The sequence below is a fragment of the Anser brachyrhynchus genome (assembly GCF_964034855.1).
Source record: "Anser brachyrhynchus genome assembly, chromosome: 7".
Lineage (NCBI taxonomy): Eukaryota > Metazoa > Chordata > Aves > Anseriformes > Anatidae > Anser > Anser brachyrhynchus.
The window spans coordinates 31,764,666-31,788,792 of record NC_137701.1 but is presented as its reverse complement, the minus strand read 5'-3'; the positions used below and the strand labels follow the sequence as shown (position 1 = coordinate 31,788,792).

General features: G+C 59.5%; 2 protein-coding genes across 9 annotated transcripts in view; both read right to left on the bottom strand.

Annotated features, from left to right (window-relative positions):
- Positions 1-77: 77 nt before the first annotated feature.
- Positions 78-5,607, bottom strand: PRKAG3 (protein kinase AMP-activated non-catalytic subunit gamma 3). Of its 4 annotated transcripts, XM_080599149.1 has the most exons (13): positions 4,396-5,607; positions 3,522-3,561; positions 3,160-3,410; positions 2,993-3,074; positions 2,854-2,912; positions 2,564-2,609; positions 2,401-2,455; positions 2,133-2,259; positions 1,810-1,975; positions 1,635-1,672; positions 1,297-1,443; positions 1,031-1,200; positions 78-644 (listed from the first exon to the last, which is right to left on the bottom strand). In XM_080599149.1, the coding sequence occupies exons 1-12, from the start codon at positions 4,426-4,428 to the stop codon at positions 1,084-1,086; spliced, it is 1,161 nt and encodes a 386-aa protein (XP_080455275.1). In that variant the 5' UTR covers positions 4,429-5,607; the 3' UTR covers positions 78-644; positions 1,031-1,083. The 4 variants fall into 4 exon arrangements, with proteins under 4 accessions (XP_080455275.1, XP_080455273.1, XP_080455274.1 ...); XM_080599147.1 differs by having other exon boundaries at positions 1,297-1,672; XM_080599148.1 differs by having other exon boundaries at positions 1,031-1,443.
- A 144-nt stretch (positions 5,608-5,751) lies between these two features.
- Positions 5,752-24,127, bottom strand: part of LOC308197881 (serine/threonine-protein kinase 36-like) — a 35,188-nt gene continuing 16,812 nt past the window's right edge. For all 5 annotated transcript variants that reach the window (XM_080599137.1, XM_080599145.1, XM_080599143.1 and 2 more), the window contains 18 exons: positions 22,780-24,120; positions 22,080-22,189; positions 21,560-21,623; positions 19,913-20,037; positions 19,584-19,694; positions 18,516-18,592; positions 17,846-18,040; positions 17,680-17,762; positions 16,546-16,674; positions 15,776-15,898; positions 14,109-14,207; positions 13,426-13,560; positions 12,620-12,757; positions 10,628-10,730; positions 10,135-10,345; positions 8,011-8,081; positions 7,283-7,365; positions 5,752-6,647 (listed from right to left, as the gene is read on the bottom strand). In XM_080599137.1, the coding sequence (XP_080455263.1) occupies positions 6,506-6,647; positions 7,283-7,365; positions 8,011-8,081; positions 10,135-10,345; positions 10,628-10,730; positions 12,620-12,757; positions 13,426-13,560; positions 14,109-14,207; positions 15,776-15,898; positions 16,546-16,674; positions 17,680-17,762; positions 17,846-18,040; positions 18,516-18,592; positions 19,584-19,694; positions 19,913-20,037; positions 21,560-21,623; positions 22,080-22,189; positions 22,780-24,098 (3,318 nt within the window). In that variant the 5' untranslated portion in view covers positions 24,099-24,120 and the 3' untranslated portion in view covers positions 5,752-6,505. The remainder of the gene's footprint in view (positions 6,648-7,282; positions 7,366-8,010; positions 8,082-10,134; positions 10,346-10,627; positions 10,731-12,619; positions 12,758-13,425; positions 13,561-14,108; positions 14,208-15,775; positions 15,899-16,545; positions 16,675-17,679; positions 17,763-17,845; positions 18,041-18,515; positions 18,593-19,583; positions 19,695-19,912; positions 20,038-21,559; positions 21,624-22,079; positions 22,190-22,779; positions 24,121-24,127) is intronic.

Here is a 24,127-nt window from a genome sequence, read left to right as displayed (position 1 = left end):
CAGCGCCCGGCACCCCCTCCCCAGCCCGGAGGAGCCGTGCCAGGCTGTGCGCCCAGGAAGGCGAGGACGCGGTGCCTGGGGCGGGCAGCTTTATTCCAACAAAGCTGAACAGACCGGCACATAAATAAATACCCCCCACCCCCCCCCCAAAAAAAAAGTGTGCAAGGTCCCCTTGCAAGCACCGCTGCCGGGGCGCTCCAGCCCTAGGAGACCCTACAATAAACAAGGCTGTGTGTGCAGCTGAGCCACGCCACTGTGCCCCTCCTGCGCACCGGTGCCGCCGCAGCCGGCGGGACCCAGCTCACCGGGGGCTGAAGCACTCGGATCCGGCAGCAGTTTGGGATGGGGTGGGACGGGGGGGGGGCCAGGAGGGCCCCTGCACCCGGCTGCGCAGCCCTTCACGGCACGGTGCCCGTCAGGCATCCCCACGTGCTCGCCCTTGGTCCTCCCCAAGGCTGGAGGGAGCTGGCCCCAGGCTCAAGACGAGTCCCAGGAGCGGGGTGGGTGGGCAGCCCCCCCGTACGGAGAGCCCCCGGGGCCTGAGCCTCCTTCCACGGCCCCGCCAGTGCCTGGGCCGGGCCAAGCAAGAGGCCCCGAGTCGGACGAGACGGCGGCGGCACTTCCCCGGTGTCTTCAGTCGATGCCTGCGGGGCGAGAGAGCGCACGAGGCCGTAACCCCCGGCGGGCACCGGCGCAGGGCTGGGCACCCTGTGGCACAGCACTGCCTCCTGCCCTGGTGGCCACAGGGCGTGGGGACGGCACAGGGGACATGGGGACAGCACAGAGGGCATGGGGACAGCGCAGAGGACAGCGGAGACTTGCAAGGGCATGGTGAAGGCACCGTGCTGGGGAGGTCCCAAGCCTGGTGTGTTTAGTACAGCCCAGTCCCTGTCTGCATGGAGCAACTGGGCACTGCTGGGGACCGGGTGGGGGGGGGGTTCCGAGCCCATTCCCCACCCAAAAAGTGCCACACTGGGGTGTGTGCGGTGACGGGGACCCAGCGGTTGGGGGGGGGGGGGGCAGCGCCTACCTGAAGTGGAGAGAAATGGAGGGTGCGAATGGAGAAAGCCGGAGCGTCGTGGGCTAAGAGTTAAGAGCATCGATACCTGCGGGAGTGAGCACGAGGGCCTGGAGGATGTCGGAGAGGGAGACGATGCCCCGCGGGTACTGGTTCTCGTCCACCAGAACCAGGCGATGGACCTGCGGGCACGGGCAGAGCGTCACGGTGATGGGGGGGGGCAGAAGGCAGGGCTGGTGCTGGCGGGCGGGAGGGGCGCTGCCCGGCCGCTCACCTACCTGCTCCTTGGCGATGCGGTCGATGATGTCCTCCATGGTCTCGTGGGGGTAGCAGGTGAGGACCCCCTCCAGGCACACGGTGCGCTGCCGCAGCGCCTCGCGCACGCTGATGTCCAGGTTGTTGTAGGTCTTCTGGGCTGCCAGGTGCTGCGGGAGAGGCGGTGCCCGGGTGCACAGGGTGCCAGCACGCGCGGCACCGCACGTGGGACGGGTGCCGGGGCACGTGCCGGGGTGTGAGTGCCCCGACAGCCCGGATCGGGCACGTCCCCACCTTCCCCCACGTGCAGGCTCGTGCCACCACGCTGGCGCACGGCCGTGCAAGCGCGCCCGGTACTCACAATGACATCGAACCTGGAGTAGAGCCCGACCACCTGCCCTGCAAGGAGACAGAGCGCGGGGGCTCAGGAGGGGGGGGCGCAGGGATGGCAGGAGGGGTTTCGGGGCTGGGGACGGGGCAGGAGGCACCGCAGAGGGGGAACAGGGGGCTCTGCTGGGCCCCTCGGCCCCGCGTACCGGCGTCGTTGATGACGGGCAGCGCGGAGACGCGGCGGTCCACGAAGATCTCCAGCGCCGTGTAGATGGGGGCGGTCTCGGGCACCACGGCCACGTCGCGGAAGGTGCCGATGCACAGCTCCTGCACCGTTTTCTTCAGGAAGCGCGGCTTGGGGATGGTGGAGCCCTGCTTTGGGGCAGTGCACGCACACACACACACGTGTGTACACACACACACGGCACCCCATGTGTGCGCACACTGCGCGACCCCGGCGAGCAGCGCGCACCCTGCACCCGACCCCCGCTCCGTGCGCCCCCCGTGCCCGCTGCCCCCCTGCACTCACGAAGATGTGGAGGAACTTGAGGATGCGTTTGTGCGTCAGGATGTGCAGGACGTTGCCCGAGGTGGGCTCAATGACGGGCAGGCGGTGGATCTTGTGCTTGATCAGGGAGTAGACGGCGTCGAAGAGGCTGTAGGGGACGGCGCGGGGGGGACATGGCTGTGCCTGGAAGCCCTCCAGCACCCCGGGCACACCCCATGGGGGGGCACCTCTGCAGCAAGGGCAGCCGGGTGGGCGTCCCACCAGCTCTCCCCCGCAGGCAGGAGCTCACCTATTGCTCGGTGAGATGTAGACCAGCGGCTTGAAGGAGCCCTGCAGGTACACCTCTGCGAAGGGAGAGCGGTGGGAGAGGGGCCCCACACCCCTGGTGCCACGTCCATGCCGGGCACGTTGCCCCCAGCCCGGACACCCCGGCACCCCCCCCTCACTTTTACCTCTCCACGTCTCAATCTTGTGCTCCTCCACCTCGTAGATCTGAACCTGAGGGCAGGGAGAAGCCCTGGTCAGGGGGCGCCCAGCAAGGGACCGAGGGGGCTCTGGGGGGCTGCCCCTTTCCCCAGCACCCCTCCCCACGGGGTCACGTCGTGGGGACCCTTTTGGTGCCCCAAAGCGACGCCAATCCCTCGGGTGCTCCAGAGCAGCTCGTGGTCTGCCCACGGAGCAGGGGACTGGGAGAAGCAGGGGCCACCCCCTGCCCGGCCCCGTGCCCACCCCGGCAACTCACCAGGGGCGAGCGGTAGTAGCGGTGGAGGATGTTGATGAAGTCGGTGATGGTGAGCATCCCTGCGGAGACACGGGGGGCTGGCCGTGCTGCCCGCACCCCGCAGCGGGGCCAGCGCCGCCCCGGGGCTCCCGGCACTCACCCACGAAGCTCTGCGTCTTGCTGTCCCACAGCGGGGCGGCGCGCACCCCGTTGGCCACCAGCGCCACAAAAGCCTTCTTGATCTGGCAGCAGAGCGGGGAGGGGGGGGTCAGGGGGTCCCTGAGCCCCCCCCACGCCCCCCCCCCGGGCTGTCCCCCGCGGCCTCACCTCCAGGCTGGTGTCGAAGACGACGAGCTTGCAGCTGGTGGGGACGGCGTCGTAGCAGCAGTGGCTCCTCAAGAAGTGCATGTAGACCTCGGCGTCGGGGGTCTGGAAATCCCCCTCGGGGCCCAGCCCCAGCACCTCGGGGCCCAGCGTGAAGGTGACGGGCCTGGGGCTCCTCCGCCGCCTGTCCTCCTCCTCCTCCTCTTCCTCCTCCTCCCTGGGGCACGGCGCCTCCGGGAACCCTGCGGGCAAACCTGCCCCGGCCGTGAGCCCCGCTGCCAGGTCCCGGTGCCCCCACACGGGGGGATGCCGTGGGAGGAGGCAGCGATCCCCTGGGGCCATCAGACCCCCCCCCCGCTACCCACCTTCGTCCTCGGGACGGGCGGCGGCATCCAGCAGCGCCATCTGAGGGGGTCACAGAGAGATCGGGGGGGGGTCAGCAGCACCCAGCCCAGCCTCGCCCCCCACACCCGAGGGGGGCTTCCTGCACCCACCTCGCTGCCGCGGCTCCCCCAGCCCAGGGTGCAGGCGGGGAGCCCCCCTGCCACCACAGCCCCGAGGGACAGGGGCTCGTCCCCCCCCTCTGGGGGGGCAGCGGGGGTCCCCGGGGTGGGCAGGGGATGCGGGGCCACGCGGGTGCTCCCTTTGCCGCGGCAGCCCAGGCGAGCCCCGCGCCCTTCCTCTCCCTCCCCCGGCCCCCAAGGTGTAAATCCTGCTCCGGCTTCCTCCGATGCTGGGAGCCCGGCCAGCCCCACCTGCGGCGTGGCTCTGTAGGTATCGAAGGGTCTCCGCGCCAGGAGACCCTACAATAACAAAGTGGGAACCCCAGGTGCGAGGGGGGCGAGCAGGACGGGCCGGCTGGCCCCCCCCCCCGTCCCCACCGGTCCCCCCGGGGAGACCCTACCGTAACAAAGCAGCACGCACCACGGGCAGAGCCAATGTTTACATGCCACCCTACCATAACAAAGCTGCGTGGGCTGCTCCCTAGGGAGACCAGAGCTAACCCCGGCGGGGAGGCGACCCTACACAAACGCCCCCCACCCCAACCGGTCCCCCAGGGGCTGGCGGCACCGGGGCAGGCAGGTGGCTCGTGCCATGCTCCGTGCCCTCGTCCCCACGCCTGCCGGGCCGTGGGAAGGTGCCAGCAGCACCCCCCCAGCCCCCCGTGCCCCCCACCCGCGGTGGCCGGTCCCCACGCGGCGTCTCGCCGGCCGTGCCCCCCGCCCGTCCCGGGGGTACCTGGGGAGCAGCGGGGCCGGGGAGTTGCTCCATGCTGACTGCGGGGCAGCGCTGCTATTCTGGGCCCGCGGCTGGCCGGGCCCTGGCAGATAGGGTGTCACTGAGCAATGCCAGCCATGCCCCCGCCGCCGGGGGGGCCGCCACCGCCGCCGGGCAGCGCCACCCTGTCACCCCCAGCCCACGGCACCTGCTGGGGGCCGAGGCCCCGGGGACAGCGCTGGCCCCAGGGAGGCAAGGGAAGGGCTGAGGGACGTGGGGACAGGGTGATAAAGCTGCCCCCTGCCCAGCCACCTCCTTGCCCCCCAGAGGGCTCGGCACCCCCCAGGATGAGGCAGGAGGAGCAGGGGGTTTAGGCACCCCATATCCCTGGGGATGCTGGAGGAGGGGTGGCCCTGGTGGCAGCCAGCGCCCCTGGGGACGCGGGGACAGCTTGGCTGGGCGCTTTGTCCCCACGGCGCAGCAGCGCGGCCCCCGGCCTCGCGTCCCCGAGCCGTGCCTGCCCCAGAACCTCTTTCCTCGCCCCGCTGGGCCACCCCCTCCCGCCCCACGCTCGCTCCCAGCTCCATTTCTATTTCAGGAAGGTTCAAGTAACGCCTGGCCTGCTGCCGGGCCAGCCCAGGGCTGCCGTGGGCGAGCGGGCCTGGGGCTGGCCGTGGGGGACGCAGCGGCTCCGTGCCCCCCGTGGGACGGCTGGAGCCCAGCCACAGTGGGGAGCGTGGCCGCGGGCCCCCCCCCAGATCAGGGCCCAGGGTGCGGGAGATGCTGCCAGGCAGGGCCAGGCGGAGGGTTTTAAATCACGGCCGACAGCTTCCCAAAATACCCGCGGGATGCAGGGGCCAGCTGCGAGCACCCCCGTGCACCCCGTAAGGGGCGCGAGGAGCAAAGCTCCTTGCTCCCGGAGCGCTACAGCGAAGACGGTGCCCAAAGGCAGGGAGGAAGAGGAGGGATGAGGCAGGGGGCTGGGCACACGCCAGCAGTGCCGGGGTGCCCCAAGGCCCCCCCCCAGCCGCCACACTCCCGCAGGGCACCGGCACGCAGCTGTAAGCGCCCGGCCCCCGAGCCGGGCAGCCTGGCTCCAGGCTGGCCGCTGCGGCGGTGCTGGCAGCAGGCATCTCCACTTTCGGCGGCTATTTTCAGGTGCTGGAGAGAAGCCGAGGAGCGATGAGATTGTCACCAAGGAGACCAGAAAACAGGGCCCAGCCACGGGCACGGGGGGCTGCGGGGAGAGGGGAAGGAAGGGAAGGGATTTCTGCGAGCCCCAGGGCAGGGGCTGAGCAGGCACCCCGCGTCCCCCTGCACCGAGGGGGCTGCCAGGCGTGGGGACACAGCGGCTGGAGACAGAGAGAGGCCACGAGAGCAGCCGAGTGCTAAACTTTAATGGAAATCCTTAAAAAACAAAGGGAAAACAGAGCAGCGCCCAGGAGAGCAGCACCTGCCTGCAGCCCCCACGCACGCGCTGCAGGTGCCCCCGGAGGAGGGACAGCACGGAGGGGACGCTCCCCCCAGCACCACCGCTGCCCTCGCACCGCCGGGAGCCAGGCGGGGGGGCAAAAGGCCCAGCTTCTGCCCACCACCCGCGGCTGGCAAAGGGCAGGAAGGTGGCACAGGCATTCAGAAAGGGTAATACATATGGGCTAGGAGGGCCAAGCCTTGCTCCTCCCAGAGGAGCAGTGCGATGGCCAAGGACTTCTCTCCAGGGGTACCAGGCTCTCCCCGCTCTGGCCTGCAGTGGGGGGGGAGCAGGCTTGGGTCCCTGGGGCTCAGGGTCAGTGCAGGGCGACACAGGCAAGCACAGGCTCAGCCCATGCTGGTCGGGGAAGGGAAGGCCAGGCTGACTCCAAACTGGCTCGCAGCTCCCGTGCAGCAAAGAAACCGCCCCCCCGTCCGGCTTGAACATCCAGCCACAAACCCAACTTCGCCAGCTCCTGCCCTTTGTTTTAAAAAAGGAAGTCACACAGCTCTCCCCAGTAAAACATCCCTCCCTAAAAACAGCCCGCAGGCAAGTGCGCAGCGCAGGGGGGCTCCGCAGTCCTCGCCCTCCGGAGCCAGCTCCTGTCTCTTCCTTTGAGGTAGGTTGAGGTGTCCCCAGGGAGGGACGGCAGCTGCCCGCTCACAGCACCAGGACAGCGTCTGAGAGGCAGCCGGCCGGCTTCTGGTCGGCTCCAGCAGCGTGCTTGGTGAGAGGTAAGCTCGGCGCGGGGCTGGGCTCCAGGCATCTCGTGAGGTCCTCGTCGGCTGGAGGCAGGAGTTTGCTGCAGGAGAAAGGAGACCCCGTCCAAGCCAGGGACGGGATGTCAGGGGCAGAGGTTGGTCTTCCCGGCTGCACATAAAGCCAGCTGCACCCTGGCCTGGGCTCCAGATCCCTTTTCCCTCAGCAGCAGAGGCATGCCTGCACCCTGCTTGGCTCACCCAGCTGAACTCCAGTCCTGTACCTCTCTGCGGAAGGCTGCCACAGCCAGCGGCACCCATTTGGCTTCCTCAGGGAAGCCAGCAGCCTGGGGCAGCCCCGCAGACCTTGCTGTACCCTCACAGCCCCATGCTGGGGCACAGCCCCTGCTCACCACCGAGGTGGAGCAGGGCCCCGCGGGGATCACCTTGCCAGCACGTCCTGACCGTGGGAGCCACTCCCCAAACATCTCACACAGCCCGGCTGTTCTGGGGCCTCGCACCGTCTGCACTGGGCATACGGTGCCAAAGAGACAGGCTCGGTCTTGTCGACACCATGCCAGCCCTACCAGTTGGCTCTCTGGAAATCAGATGCTGGCTTCAGACCCTGCAAACCTTCTTCCTCTCCCCCCAAACAAAGCTGGCCTCCCTGTTGCCAGACCTCTCGCAGGGCACCCGTCCCAAAGCCACGCTGTGAACAGCACGGCCCGTGCAAACTCACCCCAGTCCACCCAGTTCCAGTTTGCTGAAGCCATTTGACTGACCGCTGCTTTTCTGGAGGAGGAAGGACCTCGGTAAGGACCACTGCAGGAGGAGAGAAAGACAAGCAAATGGCCATTCGAGCCACGGCAAAATCCCCCTCAGCCCGCTGTGCCCAGAGAACAGGCTGGGATCTGCGGTAGGCTGCCCTGCCGTGCTTCAGCTTAAACTGCCTTACACCGCTGTGCATCGTCACTGCCACCAGACTGTTCCCAGAATAGCAAACAGAGCAGTCTTTGCTCTCTGCTTAATGAATCCCTCTGCTGTAAGTGGGAGCAGAGCATCTTGAGGTCAGAAGAGTGGGTTTCTTCGCTAGATCAGCCTGCTCTAAGGCACAGGAGTGACAGACGGAGATTGTTCCCTCACCAAGGGGAATAAAGGGCAGGCAGGATGCTAAATTTGTAAGGCTGTGCCCGATGCATCCAAGGAGGCTCAGATTCAAAGTACTTGCAGATCTGATTTACTGCACGGACTTCATGTTAGCGAGGGATGGAGGAGTGTGGGTTTTTCCAGACTGCTGGAGGCCTCGGCAGAGAGGGAAGAACAGTGCAAACAGGTAGGGCAGGAGCAGAACGCGCAGGAAGTGCTTCTGAACCAGACAACCACAGATTTGTGGGCTCTCTGTGCCCCTCTTCACATGCTTTGGAGCAAAGAACAACCTCTCCCTAGCTGACCCGTAGCCATACTCACCGTCTGGGCCAGATCCGTCCCCGCCCCGGTGTGGTACCCTTTGACACACCAGTTCTTGAGCAGCTCCAGACCTGGGCAGCGACAGAACAGACAAGAAGCAAGAATGAGCGGCAGACAGCTAAGTCTCCCCCAGCTTGGGGCGCACAAATATGCTGCGGAGCGTGAACTGACCACACGGCCCAACGGCACGCAGTAACTGCATGAACACGTGCCTCAGCCCCAGCAGCCACGGGGTAAACCCAGGGCGTTCACCCTTTGTACGAGCAAACACCGCCGGGCGCCAGCACGTGGGCTGCCGCAGGGCCTGCCTTACTGCCGGGGAGCCAGGCGCACCGAGCAGCAGGCTCAGCCACGCAGGGAAACTGGGGCAACGTGGGATTTGCTGATTTGGACCAGACTGGCTGTCCCCCGAGCCCGGTGCCTGCCAACGGCAGCGCCTGATTTGGGCTGCGCTGGTGAAAGTTCCTCCAGTGCAAATGTAGAGCAGCTCCACGGTCACCGGCCCCTTTCCCGGGGGACAGCAGCTCAGGCAGCCTCCTCCTCGCACAGCGCCGGCCAGCCGCAGCAGCTCGGTGCATCATCTCCTACCTGCCTGGAGACACCCAGGCCAGGCCAGCACACGCACAGCTCAGCGTGGGCCAAGACCTGGGCTCCATCCCCGGCAGATGCCAAGGCTGAGGTGCCGTGAGAGTTAAGAACCTGCACACCAGTGGCCAGGAACTTGACGCTGCCCCAGCTGGGGTTACTGCGGCTTGCTATACGATACCAGCCCTGGCTATAGGAGGAATCCTTGCTGCCCAAACTGTGCTCCTCGGTGACCTTTCAGCAAGCCCCAGGATCTTAGGGGGTAAAAAAAAAAAAAAAAAAAAAAAACATGTTGGGGGCTGAGGGCAGCAGTGAGGCTGGACAGCCCTGCCCCAGCTCTGTGCACCAGGCAGGGCTCTGCACCTTGCTGGCCAGGGAGAGATGAGGACAGCACGGAACATATGTCACTGGGAACGGGGCACAGGGAGATTGGGTTTTACTCGGGTGAAGGTCAGCAATGGGGTAGAGCAAATCTGCTTGCCGGGCTGCCAAGGGGATGCTGGAGCACTGAACCGGGACCCAGCCTGAGCAGCAAAGTTCAGGGCAGCACTTCAGTGAGGATGACGACAGGATCTTTCCTCCAACTGACGGAAGAGCATCCAGAAAAGGCATTAGCGAGGCAAAGAATGACACATGCTGACAGCACAGCTGGAGAGGGCTGTGAGGTTGTCATCTCTCCGTGAAGGACAGTCGCTGACCCCTTTGATATTTGCTTAAACAGCAGTGAAGAGTGACAAAAGATTTTTTTTTTTTGCTTTTTGCTTTCCTCTGTGTTACAGCCACTCCAGGAGCACACACACAGCTGTTTCAGTGGAAGGATGGCTCCTTCAGAAACATCTCCAGCGAAGTCAGGAGCTAGATGGAGAGCCCTGAGCCACAGGCTCACTCCTTTTGCGTTCTCCAGCCCCTCACACTGGACCTCTGCTAGTTTTCTCTCCTAAACAGCCTCTCCCACTGTCCTGGGTGAGAAAGAATTGGTCGGGCCAGCAAGCCTCACTAAAGGCCAGTTTTTGTTAAAATACAGAGCTGTCCTGGAATGATGGAAATGACAGCTAGGTTTCTAGGGTTTAGGAAAAACACCCCTTTCTCCTGCATGCAGGCAGACACTTCTTCATTGATTAGAAAGCAGCAGAAGACCAGGGAACAGGCCCAATTTTCCGTTCACTTCGCAGATCACCGGTAAGGAACAAACCCCAGCAACTCCACCTGTTTCTCCCTCAAAAGAAGGCAGAGTTGTGCACCAAGAGGCCAGAGTTACAGGCTGACGGCAGAATCCAGCCTGCTTCGGTTGGATACTAGGAAACCCTAAGGCCCCTAGAAGTGCTGGTGCTGAGTTTACCAGCACAACCAACATCTGTGTTCAACTCAGAGTAAGCTTTTCCTGGCATGTGAAGCAGCCTGGGAGGGGAACATATTTCCTAGGTTAGTGTGGAGGCAGGCAGCTCCCTCTCAAAACGCATAGTTCAGGAGTCTCCCACGACCGCAGGCGGGAGCCTGCCTGACTCAGGTAACCACGCCAGGCTCTCGGACGGCAGTTACCTTTGTGTTTATTCAAGTAGTATTTGAGCTCCCACTGGGTCACCAGGATGTTGAAGTAACGAGGCTGCTCGAAGAAGCGCAGATACCGCATGGAGATGTGGGTGGGGAACACCCGCTCAAACTGCCCGCGCCGGGAATACTCGTCCTCTGTCTCCACGAGGATGCGGACATCATCTGGGGTCAAGACGTCCAAGACAGAAGAATAAAAATCCTGCGGACAAGAGCAGCCCAGGGTCAGGGAGAAGTGCACTACGTTTTGTCAGTCCCCTTTCCCACCTCCCTACTCCCCAAACCCTTCCAGGCAGAGGTAAACATGTGCCTGTGCAGCAGTAGTTTAAGCAAACCTGACTTATTTCTGATCAGCTCTCTCGTCGAGATTGCACCCAGAGGGGCACAATCAGAAAAAGAGCATGGGATAGACAAGTGGGATCGTTTGGAAAAGTGACTTGGCAGCACTCTGGCACTGCAAGTAGCAGAGGAGGTGGTGTCATACCTGGTCAGGCACCTTCTGCATCAAGTAATAGGCCTTCTTCACCTTCTCTGCTGTGAAATGCTCAGAGGCTGGCCTGGGCTTCTCCTTGAATGCACTGCCCAGACTGAGGACACAAAAAAAAAAAAGGTGGTAGAACATTAAAGCAAAGCAAAGTACTGCTGTGGCAGGGCTGCTCCCAGCAACTTCAGTGTGATCATGACACCCTTGGGAAGATGCCGTGGAGGAGAGAACGTTTTCTCCAAGGATTTCACTAGTTCTGAGAACAGTGATGCACCCGCAGCCTTGTGCATCAGCACAGGACCCAGGCAGGATGTGGGCTGGGCAACAAGGAGGATCCTGCCAGCTCCTCACCGAGCCACTGTAGCATGCCCTCATCTGAAACATTAACAACCACCTCATACCCACACAGGATGCAAGAGGACCAAAGACACAGCATGACCTGATTCAGAGCACACGAAGCCTGGAGGGATCACAGATTTACACCCCACCTGGGATGCAGTTCCCTAACTCCTACAACAGACCTGGGCGTGCTGGTACCCAGCACTGGTACTGTACAAGGCAGGAGAGCACCGTTGGATCAAAGGCTTCCTCACGCAACGCCCAAGAATTCCCAAGCCTTGATTTCAGCTACAGCTCCACATGCCATGGGAAATCCTGGCCTTTTGTATGATCTGACCAGCAACCATCTAAACTATTCTAAGCACCCAAATGAACCGTTTGGGGATGCCAGAGTCTAGGAGATACTTGTCCAACACCTTTTAACACTTATATCAACACAGCTAATTTGTTCTGCTGCCACAAAAATAATTAGAAGCGCATAGATCCAAACAGGAAGAGCAGAGCCCCGAGGCTGCACTGCACGGTTCTTGGGAACATTCAAATCTACTGGAATTATGCCCGTATGCAAAAGAAAAAAAACCCTTCGTATCCTTCCCAGGGCAGGAGATACAGTTAAGCAAGCTTGACTCTGGATGCAGGAACTCTGGTAATGCATCATCTGAACCATGTTAAGGATCTGGTTAATCCCCTGCAGGTCCCTCCAAGGACACCTGCCCTTCAGCACCTCCGTCGCAAGCTGCAAATGAGCGTGTGATCAAAGCGCCGCACACGAGCTGGCGAGAGCTCCCTGGGCTGGAATGGGCCCGCGCTCCAAGCTTCTCCCTTAGCTCACGGCACACAGCAGGCAGGAGGCGAGAGTCCCATCTTCCTCCGTGTCTGCACATCACCACGTGCGGGTGCTCACCCCAGCAGGCTGCCCCTTCAGTGACGTAGGGCCAGCAGCCTCTCTGCTACTGCAGGGAACGGGACTGGTCCTCCCCACCCCTCGTCAGGTCCGAAACCAGTAAAAGCCCAAACCGTGGTAAAACACAAAAGGAAAAGGGGCTTGGGTGGGCACATGCCCAGGAATAAGCCTTACACAAAAAAAAAAAAAAAAAGAAAAAAGCAAAAAAAAAGTCACTTTTATTGCAAGACAAAACTGCACACCCACAAGCATGTTCTACATCCTCTGACACCTGTAATTCTGCCTAAGGAACAAACTGCTCCAGCCTTTGCAAAATAACAGGTGCTCCTCTTGCTCAAGGCGGCAGCATGTCAGCTCTGGGGGATGGGGTAAGTGGATCCAGCCCCAACACAGCCAGCCAGCCCTCCAAGCAGATGGAGAGGCGGTGTGGCTCAGCATCGTGTTAGTTCTGGCAGGGGGAAGGAAGACTTGACTAACTGCAGAGCAAGCACGAATTACCCTGGCCTGGCCTCACTTCCAACTATGGACTTGCAGATCAGGCATAAATCCTTCTGCCTCGAAGAGACTGCAGGAACCAGATACCCATGTGATGATGCAAGTCCCTCAGACCCACAGCTGAAGAACCAGCAGGCACAGGCTCTTAACAGCACAGAAACCAGCATCTGTTGGGCTGAAAACAGCCCCCGGATGAACTGCCCCGGGAGAAAAGCCTGCTTTGCCCTTCTGCCCTGACAGAGAAGGGGGCTGACCTGCACGTGGAGTCACTTCCAGTCTGCGGCCTTGAGGCTATGCTGTCCGTGCTGGGCAGAACGAAGCCAGCGAGGTTGAGCAGGTCCCGGATCATCTGGCCCTTGATGCTCGCATCCAGAGGGGAGTTGGAGTGGAGGCTGCGGGAAGGAAGCACCACAGCAGTCTGAGAGCTAGAAGAGAGGTGCTGAGCCCCGTGTCCCCCGACATCATGCCCTCCCTCATGGGGGCTCCCCACCACAAATGGTTCACTTCACTGCCTCTTCCCAGAGGGCTGCTGGAAACTGGCAAATCCACCCCAGAGCCCTGCCTGGGATCCCAGCTGTGTCCAGCTCATGCCCACCCACTTTCAGAGGCAGGAGAGGTGGTGCTCCCAGCTCCCAGCCCTGCCGGAGCAGCACGCCCAGGTGCAGACAGGGAACAAGCAAGACAGGAGTGGTGCGTGAGGCAGCGTAGCCACCGATCACTTCTGCCCACGCCAAGAAGAAATCTCTGCCGTCACCCATTCCCCACACGATGCATCCTCCTTTGGCCTTCCTTTTTTCATGTGTTCTTCCCTGGCTCTAGCGGGAGCATGCCCAGCAAAGGTTCCTGAGCTGAGGATGGATTCTGCTTTTGTAAATAGGGAGGACTTTGCAGGAGGACTGCAAGGATTCCTGCAATCGGGAGAGGGAGGCTTCAAAGCCCACTGTCTTTCAGCACAGGGTGCAGGGGGCATCACAAGCCAAATTCACTTTGTGATAAAAGAAAGGCTGTCATCCACCCTGCACTGGCTCAGGGACAGACTCTGGCGGATCAACTGCTTTACCTTGGGGAAATGTTGACCTCTAAGATCCAGGGCTTGAGGTTTTCATCCAGCATGATATCAAACCCAAAGAGCTCATGGCAACAATACGGCCGCCGCACGTACATCTTCACCAGGCTGTTCACGTAGGGCTCAGATCTGCAAGCCAAGTTAAAACGCTCATTTCCAACAGGCAGGCGGCAGAGATCTGACTGTTCACAGCACACTGCCGGTTCTGAGAGCGCACGCAGCCACATGCTGCGGGAACGGGTGGGCTGAAAGACTGATGCAGGTCTGCAAGCTGCTGCTGCACTGCGTATGGATCCGGCATCAGATCCTGAGCAACCTCCCCACCCCCCCATAGCTGCCCCCACCCCAGCCTTCGTCAGACAGGACCCACTTCTGAAGGCAAGGGACTTTTATTCTCAGGCATCCTGCGCAAGTAGCGCAGCGGGTGGCAAGCAGGGCAGAGTGCCAGGTACGCTGCACCCTCCTGGTCACTCCCCCTGCACTGCAGGCAGGGCCAGGAGACAGAAGGTCTGCTCACCCCTAGCAGCTACTGCGGCAAGAACACAGGTAACAAGACGAAAGGAAGGATCCAGAGAGAAATACTGAAGCCGACAGCGGTGGCAGCATTTAGATTAAGAGCAAAAGGACCAGGCTGAGAGGGAGCTGAGAGGAACAGAGCAAGGGGTGCCACGACTCACGCAATGATGGTTTTGATAACGATGTCCTTAATCTTCTCCCAGATGGCCTCGCTGTTAACTCCTTTCTGGGTCAGGTAACTCCAGAGAGCTTTGAGCGCCCTGGGAGACAGAAAGCAAAGAGATGGTTTTGTAGCCCCTTGCTGCCCAACCCTGCTAGGGAAGTGCAAACAGCGATGGGGAGCTCTGACAAAGCTCTTCCTTAGCAGCAAGCCAGGGGGCAAATCTCCACCTTTCCTGAGCGCAGGCATCCCTCTGCCATCCTCAAACCACTCAACTCCTGGTTGCAGCCCTCCCCAGCCTGGCACCTCATCTTGCAGGCCCAAGCTACCAGAACCATAAATCTGTCACAGACTTGTCCCAGCATTGGAGTAATAAGTCCCAAATTAGCACATGAGCAAGGTACGTCAGCCCCAGATCTTCTTTTCCCTCCCCCTCCGTGTCCTTAGCAAACCTCCCCTTCCTGCAGGCCTTCTCCAGGAGCACTGCAAAGCAGCTCAGCAGGAATCCAGCAGGACCCCCGTAAATCTTTTAGCTAGAGTCATTTCGCTGAGGCTCTGGGGGTGGAGAGATTTCATTTATTTTTATTTTTATATTGTGGAGAAAAGGATGGTGGGGGAGAGTATCTCTGCTTTTTATGAGTTTCCCACACCACACCAAGCGCTGCAAGTTGCCCTGACATCAAGCCAAGGATGCTCAGATGTTACTTAAATGAGACCGTGTGGCTAATGGCCAGGAATCCAAAGGTCACGCTTCCTGCATTCAAGATGGAGTTGATTACAGCCACTCTCATCTTTAACGTGGGAGCAGCCAGCTTTGATTTGCGTGGCGGTACCAAAAACCACACGATCCCACCCCCATGGGATGCCAGCTGCGGGGGGACAGCAGACCCTTCCCGGTGTACCTGTGGAGGAACAGACCACTGGGCAGCGGGTCGGGGTCTAAGAAAGCAATCCTATCACAGCAAGGCACCTCCTGCAGCTTCCCTTTGAAGTGAACTAAGTTGCGCCAGCCCAGGCCCACAAATCGAGAACTCTAACCTGCACTATTTTTAAAAGACTTTAAACACCACTGTGGAATCAGAGACAACTGCCTGAGCACTTGGATCAGTCCGCCCATGGGACAGCAGGGAACAGAAACTCCTGCAAGGCTGCAGCCCTCCTCTGAAGTGAGTAGAAGTGCACCACCGCTCCTTAGCACCACGTCCTGTTCACACCAATTAGCACACACACGTTACCCATTTTGTACCAAACCTGTTCCATTCCCTGGCTCCACAGAGAAGTTCAGCGTGCGATGGGCAGAAGCTCCCATCCAGCCCACCTAGCTAATTTAAGCTAAGTCAGAATTGCCTATCAAGTTTCTAACAGGAAAAAAAAAACCACCAGACTCAGCCTTAACCACATCCCATCAACCCTACACTAGGGCAAGAAGATGAATGAGCACAGATGAGAGCAGAGCTTGAAGCAGGGAACAGCACAGGCAACAACCACAGCTGAAGCAGCAGTGGACAGGATAAGTCACAGGCCAGGAGAAACCCACTTCTCCAAGCAGGAGAAGAAGATACAGGAAGCACCTTCCAGTTTTGGGTACAAATACCGGAAAAAGGCTGACTTTACAGGGAAAAGAAAGAGCTGCCACTGTGCCCTGAAAGCTCCCCCCCAAACACCTACCATTTGTGTCCCTGACAAGCAGTCTCATCCGAATTGGACTTATACTCCGTGTTCTTCTTGTTCACGCTGTAATTGGTCAAGTGCACGAACTTGTTGCTGAGGCTCTTCATCGAGGAGGAGTACCTAGAGGAGATGACAGCAGTACAAGCAGTCTGAGCTTGAACTGGTTGCCCTCAGGGCCACGGTGCAAGCAGCAGCTCTGTTCTCAGCTCGGACACCTTTCCTCTTGGCCACCCACTAGCCCTGCTGCTGTCCTTTCCCAGGGCGCCGGGAGCAAGGCCTCCTCCACAACCTCTATCCCCACAGACCCAGAGCTGACAGGACAAAGGTCGAGGCACAGAGCAGGCTGCCTTGGGGCCGAGGGATGCAATCCCACCCTTGCAACAGGTCCTAAAGAAAAGACCAGAGCATTGCTGAGCAAAAGCAGTGATGGAACTGCAGCAGCCCAGTGCGATATAGTCAAAAGTGGACGGGACATCTTAATTTATGGTATGTCAACTCGAAGCACAGGCAGCACGTTTATCTTGAGCTGATCTTGCTTTGGGAAAGGTGGATGAATGAAGCATCCTCTCAAATTTCCTTTCAATACTACCACCTGCAATGACCCCGTGTGTTTCCAGACTCTTCTTCAGCAAACAAGCAAGCTACAGCTTTGAGCATCCACGGTACGTGGAACACCTGCCTCCTGCCCAAGCTAACGGGGGTGCCACAGCCACGCGTGGTCTCAGCGCTGAGGAAGACCCCCGTCGCCTCTCTGCCACACAACCTACTTGCAGCTAGCAAAGCGAACCAGTCCGTCCTTGAACAGGTAGACCCTGAGGGGATCGTAGCAAGTGACATAAACGTAGATCCTCAGGTCAAACTTCCTCCCGCCAATGAGGTAGGGTTTGTGCAGGTACCTGCAAAGGGAAGCGAGCGCCAGGAGAGAGTTACAACGTACAAGAACATCTCTTGCCCCCACCCCGGAAGGCTTGGCAAAAACAGACATCAATCTGAAGACCAGCTGAAGCCCTTTTAAACAGCACTTCCAATCTAAGTGCATCACAGTCCCCTGCTCAGTCCCATTTTGAAGAGATTTTTCCCAGGTCTAAGGCATAGCAGCTTTTCATACCTACAGTACAGGTCACAGTATTTGGGAACGTTTAAGATGTACAGCGGGCCACAGATGGTTTGGTTCAGTGCGTGGAAACAGCTGGAAATTTTCACCCAGATCATCTCATTATTCACCCCACCTCAAGAGTTCATGATTTTCCATAAGAGAGCTTATCGCTTCGCATGGGAAGCGGACAAGCCAACACAGCAGTTCCCCGTCTGTCAAACACCAGACAGTATTCCTGCCCTCACGAGAACCTCCCCGGAAAGCGGACACAAACCAAGATGAGCTACTCCATTTTTCTGCACAAGGAAAAAGAGATTCTGAAAAACCTCTCTTATTTCAAGACAACCCTTTGACCAACGTCTAACATACACGTAGGCTCTTACTGCCCCATTCTAACTTGGGTAAGAACAAATCTTTGGAAGTTCCCAACTCTTCCCAGGGTGCTTGTGAGCACCGGATAAGGGTCATTTGCCTCTAAAGACACCAAACCCCAGAGTTCAAAGCAGTGGGAGTGGGATCCCAGCAGAGCTGAAGCTGGCTCACCTGCCAGACAGAAGCTCCAGAACGCCCATGGAGCCAGACTAAGATCTAGATTGTACCCAAGGCCGCAGAACTTCCTGCAGGGATAGCAGCACTCCTGTAAGCCAGGCTTCCAGCAGCAGCATTACGCCCAGGCAGCAGAGAAGTTTCCAGATGCAAATCAGGTGCTTCTGCTCTGCTGGGTAGTGGCCAGATCTGCCCAGATCTGGCCTGAGGGATGAGACGCCAGGAAGTCAACCTGTCAACCTTGTTTTTCTTCACTCACCTCTGCACCAGCAGTGGTCTCCTTTTGGGGAGCTGGCTCCATTTGTGGATAACCTGAATGCCAATGCCTCTTGCTGATGCTGGCTGCAAAACATCAACAAGAAGGGATCAGATGTTCTCCCTGCAGCTACACAGGGACAGGGAATCGAGTGCAGCTTTGCCCTTACTGGTTTCACAATCCATTTCTGTTGGCTAGCTCCTTCCTCCCATGCTTTCCTGAGTAATTTGATGTCCTGGGGCAGGATGAAGGACTGGGGGAAGAAGTTAAACTCTTTCTTTCCACAGCGAGTCTGCATCTTCAACAGGTTGCGCCACAGACGGTCTTTTCTCCCAATTTGAAACGAACCAGGGAAGTGGTTTAGCTGGAAAGGAACCCAGATCCCATGAGATCTCCCCAACACCCCATGCTGCTCCTTGGCCAGGGGATACATCCTCTCTGAACCCAGTGCAGGGTCACATCTTCCTTGCTCCCCCACCAGCCCTGCACCAAGGCAGGACCCATCTGCTCTTGAAGCTTCGCAGTGACAAACAGTCCTGGCTCGGTTCTGCCAGCGGAAAGATTACTCTAAACAACAATAACTGGGTTTAGACAAACCCACACATGAACAGAGCTTAGCTACAGCCTTGGTCTGTAGGTAGCCAGCAGAGTTGTTCGCTCAGCTCCCATCTGAGCCTGTCTCTTGGGCTCATCTCCCAGCACAGAAATACCAGCTGCCACACAGGGAAAGGGACAGTGCAAGGACAGTTTGCACAGCAAACACCTGGCCCCGAAGGGGGGACTCCCAGACTGCTCCCAGCACGCTCTCCACCAGGAGGTCAGCCCACAACATCCCCTACCTTCTGGTGCTCCCGGATGGCTCTGAAGCTGGGGGATTTCATGTGGTGGCCCCAGCAGCCCAGCCAGTCATTGCTCTCTGCAGGAAAAACAGAAAAGTCCATGACCAAGCACCCTGCCACCCACAACACCCCCTCAACCCAACAGCACCCCATTTCCTTGGGCTGGTAGAAACATGCCAGGGATAATGCACAGCAATAGCTCAAAGCAGTCACAGTGGTTACGGCAAAGCTGCCCAACCAAGGGCTGTGAGCGGGATCCAGTCAACCAGGAGGGTCGTATCCCCACAGACAGGACTGCTGTAAGGGTCTGTGCAGACACGAGGTCAAAGAAATAGCTTTGAACCCCCAGTATCTTATCCTTACCTTCCTTTTTTTCCAGCAGGCAAATAAAGCAGTTAGCTAATCAGCTCTGCTCTGCATAGGGATGCGTAGGATTGCAAGACTTGTTAGGTCTTGGTCTGCCCAGCATGCCTCATTGTATCCCTCAAATTAACTGAGCAGAGGTCTCCCGATACACGCAGGAGTCCTGTAAATACTTTTAGCAGATCACACTGCAGGGTATGGATGAAGGCTGTGAATGCTCAGTGCTTCCTCAGGCCTCTCCTACCCGTCTCTTCAGGGCCAAGATCCCAGCCCAGAGAACTCGCCAGTTAAAGTCAGAGAGAAGGCCATCGTCTTCCTCAGCACATGGGGACGGGGGGCAGCGGTGCTGGGCTTGGCACCAGAAAAGCACCAGCCTTCTTAGGGTGGCAGCACCATCTAGAGGCACAGCTCAAACAAGCCAGATCCCAGCTCTGCTGCCCCACACGCTGCCCCAGCTCCTGCCAACACAGGAGTATGTCCCCGTGCTCCATGCCAAGGACAAGCCAAAAGGGAGACCGGGTTCTGCCGGGCCCCACAGAGCTCAGATATTGCGGCTCAGACAGGCAGAAGCAGGAACCCAGCATCCTACAGTGCCGAGCCTGTATCCTGTTCTGCTCCTCGCAGGCAGTCTGCCTTCTCACACCCACAGGCTGGAGGCGAGAGAGGACGCGATGCATCAGCTGCTGCCAGCCTCCCACAACTTACTTTTGCTGACTCTGAAGTGAGACCTGCCAATGGTTTGCTTGACGATGTTTGGCGTGACTGTGCACATTTTCCACCGCAGCAGCTTCCTCTGCTCCCAAGGCAGCTTTTCCACTAGGAAGGCAAAAAGTTGAGGACAGGAGGAAACCAGACGCGATACCTTGATTTCCTACAGCTGTATCCAGGGCAATTCTTATGTTTTGTTGCACAGCCACCAGGTCTGCAGGGAGGGTGTGTAACCCACTTTCCAGAACTAGCACGGAGCAGAAGACCCGAGGGCTGGGGGAGATCCAGGATGCTGGAACACGGCACGGCAACACGCCCCAGCTCACCTCTCTCATCCCGCGTACTGAAGTAGATGGTTGGAGGCACATTAGGGAATAAACTGCAGACAAGAGCTGGTTTGAGCACCTTCTCCTGATCCTCTGTGGGCTGAGACAGGCACTCGATGCGTTTCCTAGGAGAGATGAAGCAGCAGGCAGACGGCTAAAGGTGAAAATCAGCACAGGGAGCATCTACACGTGCAGTCCCATAGAGGCCAGTTTACATCTCAACATCCATAAGCTACTGTCCACAGTTGCCATGAACCAATGAGTTTCTGTTACCTTTGCAAAAATATATTCCAAAGAGGGCAGTACATACAAGAACAAAGGGACAACGTCAGAGACAGGAAAAACACTAAAGCAAAACCAGACACCCAGGCAGGATCCAAGAGGAAACTCAGAAGGAGGTTATGACCCTAAAGGGACCGTGGCCACTGGAACAATCAAGTAAGGAGCTAGGAACAGCAGAAGAAGTGGAGCCACATCACACTGACCAGCCTCCTGTGCTGCCCCTCGCCTCCACAAGGGAAACATGCAGCAACGGGTCTGGAGATCAGAAAAAGGAGAGAGCTGGGCTGTTCTTCCTACGTGGCTATTTCTCTACATCCATTATTTTCAACGTCAGAACCAGTAAAAGTTTATTAATCAGCAATAAATCAAACGGATTGAAATTCCTTGACACGAAACTGTTCTGATGTGGCCCGAGACTGCAGCAATCAGGAATTTGCATCATTGCAATGCGGTGCAAGCAGTGGGCGTACAGGCCAGTAACCAATCTGCAGGGACAAGGGGTGGAGTTTGCACCAAATGTGTGTGCCAACTGTTGTTATCTCCTTGTGGGTTTTGCAGGGGCACGGGGCGGAGTTTGTTACACAATAAAACCTATAACCTGGTCCACAGGAGCACGGGGTAGAGACTGTAATGCATGCATGTTTAAGATGTTGTAACCCTCTTGGTTTCGGTGCATTTAGATTAGATATAAGGAAGAAAATCTTTACTCTGAGGGTGTTGAGGCACCGAACAGGCTGCCCAGAAAAGCTGTGGATGCCCCATGCCTGGAAGTGCTCAAGGCCAGGCTGGACGGGGCTTTGGGCACCCTGGTCTGGTGGGAGGTGTCCCTGCCCATGGCAAGGGGGGTGGCATTAGATGGGCTTTAAGGTCCCTTCCAACCCAAACCGTTCTATGACTCTATGTCAATCCCTAATATCTGGGAGGGAAGGCAGAACTGGTAACACATCCATTGCTACACACGTGATGATGCTATAAGCAGAGTTTATAATGAACAACATTCACACAGAAGTTCTGAAGCATTTTGCAGAGGCGAGGGCTGGGATGTATGGAGCATAATTGGCAGGGGTTTGGTAGCAGGTGGCCTCTGCAAGGAGGTGAGGGACTGCTCAGTGCTGAAGGCATCTGCCTGAGCGATGCAGGCTCCTTCCCTGGGGCCAGCTGCTCCTCGTGTTGCCTCCCCAGGAAGTTTTGCTGTCAGCTGGGTAATAGAGAGCTCAGAGTTCACCTGGCTTGAACTTTGTGGTCTGTTGCTATCTTCACTCCATTCCCTCACACGTTACAGCTCTCCTCTGTCACCGCAGAGGACAAAGATGGACAAAGAGGACAAAGATGCCAAGTTGCAGCGCACTATTTACAGCCACTAACCTGGATACGAGAGCCACAGAGCCGCGAGACGACACGCCAGCGACAGAGGAAGCATCCGAGTCACCTGCAGGAGGAAAGAGATCCGGGTTTTGTCTCCGCGGCGAACGAGTGCATACAAAGTTAGGAAGGGGGGAGAGAAAACAAATGGTCCTGGGGACAGACCCTTCTCTGCTGCCCCGAATCCTGGGATCCCAAGTTTTATCTGCTAACTTAACTGGTGGTATAAAGCACAGGGCAGGGGGTGCAACTGACAGCCCTGCACGCCGAGAAGAGCTGGGCAAGTGTTGCAGCAGGACAGTGCTGAACCCCTGCCCAGTCCCCAGAGGAAACCACACAGCTCCTCCTTGCTGCTAAGTCACGTTTGGGTTCAGCACAATCTCCAGGTCATCCTAAAGTGACCGCAGTAACGTGAGTCAGGGCGCAGCCTTCCTGCTGTGCTCACACCTCGCTCCCAGACAGCCCCTGCACTCCCCACCCTGCTGAGGCACGGGGCACAGCCCCCTTGGGAACGGGCACTCACTGTCCTCTTCCTCGTCTGTGCCACAGCTCTCATCCAGGCCATCGGGAAGTTCCTCCTCCACATCGTCCTGGGGATGGCTTGGCTCCAGCAGCGACTCCCCAGCAGCGACGCTGGGACAAAGCACATCACATTAGAGGGAGCAGCACGCGCTTTCTGGCTCCAAAAAGCCCGGGACCCACAAGGCAGCAATAGATATTTGGCCAGAGGAGTGACAGCTCTCCTCTCCCCAGTGCTGACCGACAATCCCAAGCTAGTCAGATGGAGTGGCCCCAGGGAACACCAAGAAAGAGGCACGAGGACCCCCTCTCCCAGCAGGATGAATGCTGGCAGCACCACAGCAGCTGGGGTCGTGCCTCCCCCAGAGCTCTCCTGGCCAAAGGGAGGAAGGTCTCGGTGCCTCTGCGGGACCACACACCACCACTGGCAGCTCTGCTGTTAGCTGTAGGCCTCTGCATCCCTTCAAAGGATCAGGAGGGGATCTGTGTCCCTCTGTCACCCAAGCCTGCTGCTCCATGCCACCCCGAGAGCCTGTGAAAGCTGGGGTGGAAGGAAGGCTCCCCCAGACGGGTTTTGTGCACGGATGCAGCCCAGGGGTGCCCTTGCAGCCACCCCAGCAGTGCCCGCAGCGTACCCAACACGCAGTGACGCCAAGGCCAGCCCAGCTCCTCTCACCACAGCCTTCCTCCTCTCCCCTACTCACTCAGGCTTCCCCGGGAGCGCAGCCTGGGGCCGGTTCTCCTCTTTCTCCAGCCTGATGGCGGACATCTGAGCTGCCACCTGGGAGACGGCGGCGGGGTGCTGAGGCTCCACCGCCCGCTCCCTGCCACACAGCGGCGTGCTCAGGAGCCGGCAGCCGGTGCCGCGCTCGGGAGAGGCAGCGCGGGAGGCCAGGAGGTGAAGGCTGACCCGTTTAGTGCACACAACGGCACCCTCGGTGCCTGTAAGGCTCGAGGCACCGGCAAGGCGGCGGCTGCCCGTCTCCAGGCTCAGGGGAGCGACGGTTTCCTTCGGGGTGAGCTGCGCTACGATGTGATGCCCCCACCTGTTCCCGTTGGACACCCCACCCGCATTCGTCCTGCCAGGGCTTCTAACTTCGCGTCCAAAGCTGCCGGGGGTGGCGGTCTGTCCGGCCAGCTGCTGCGCAGCCTTTCTGGGGCTGAGCTCCGGCTCCTTCTCGCTGAAGCTGCGCGCTCTCCTCTCGGCGTCCCCCAGCGGCCAGGAGCAGCGCTCCTTCCTGAGGGTCACGCTGCTGGGCACGAGGGCCAGGGAGGGGACGCAGCTTTGCTCCTGGGCGCTGCTTTGCGCCACAGGGGTGCTGGGGGAGCAGTCCCACGAGACAGCGGGGAAGCTGGGAGCGTTCTTCAGCTTCTTGATCTCCGGTGACCGCAGCGAAGGCACTTGAGCGCTGCTTGGCCGTAGGAAGGGGTTGTCGTTGAGCACCGGTCTGTAGGAGCTGGCAGCCTGCCTAGCCGAGCTGAGGGCAGAGCCCTTGACCCCAGACCCCTTGTGCTCCTCGGGCAGCGCAGGCAGCGGGCAGGGCTCCATCAGCACGGAAGACATCGCCCTTCCCGCGGCAGGGCCGGTGTCCTGGGGGCTTTGGAAAGGAAACCTGTAGGTTTGCAAGCCTGACTCGGCTCTCGGGCAGGAGCGCCGACAGAGCAGCGCGCTCCCACGCAGCTCCGGGCAGGGCTGGGCCGGGGGCAGGCTCGGGTGGGCGCGTTCAGCGGGGTGCGCAGGGCATGGCGACGGCGGGTACGGGGAGCCGGACTGCTGCAAAGGGATCCCCGAGGGCGGCGGGCTGCGCTCCTGCGAAGCGCTCGCGTGCTGCCCCTCCAAAGCCCAGACGGGTTTCGCCTGCTGAGGAGTGCTGCGCCAGGCTTGGCGCGGCCACGCTCGCTCTGCCGGGGGGGTGTCCGCCGGGGGGCCGAAGGTCTTCTGTTTGGGGCCCAGGTCACAGCGGTCCGGTCCTGCAGAGGCCATGTACAGCCATAGCACGCGGGGCGAGAGCGAGACGGTCATCTACGGCAGCATTTTTGCTGGCCTGAAAA

Coding starts and splice junctions, on each gene's coding strand:
- PRKAG3 (XM_080599146.1), bottom strand. CDS start 3,498: ATGGCCCCAGGGGATCGCTGCCTCCTCCCACGGCATCCCCCCGTGTGG. Junction 2,260..2,400: donor TACATCTCACCGAGCAATAG/GTGAGCTCCTGC, acceptor CGTCCCCTACAG/CCTCTTCGACGCCGTCTACT. Junction 1,201..1,296: donor ACCGCATCGCCAAGGAGCAG/GTAGGTGAGCGG, acceptor CCGTGCCCGCAG/GTCCATCGCCTGGTTCTGGT.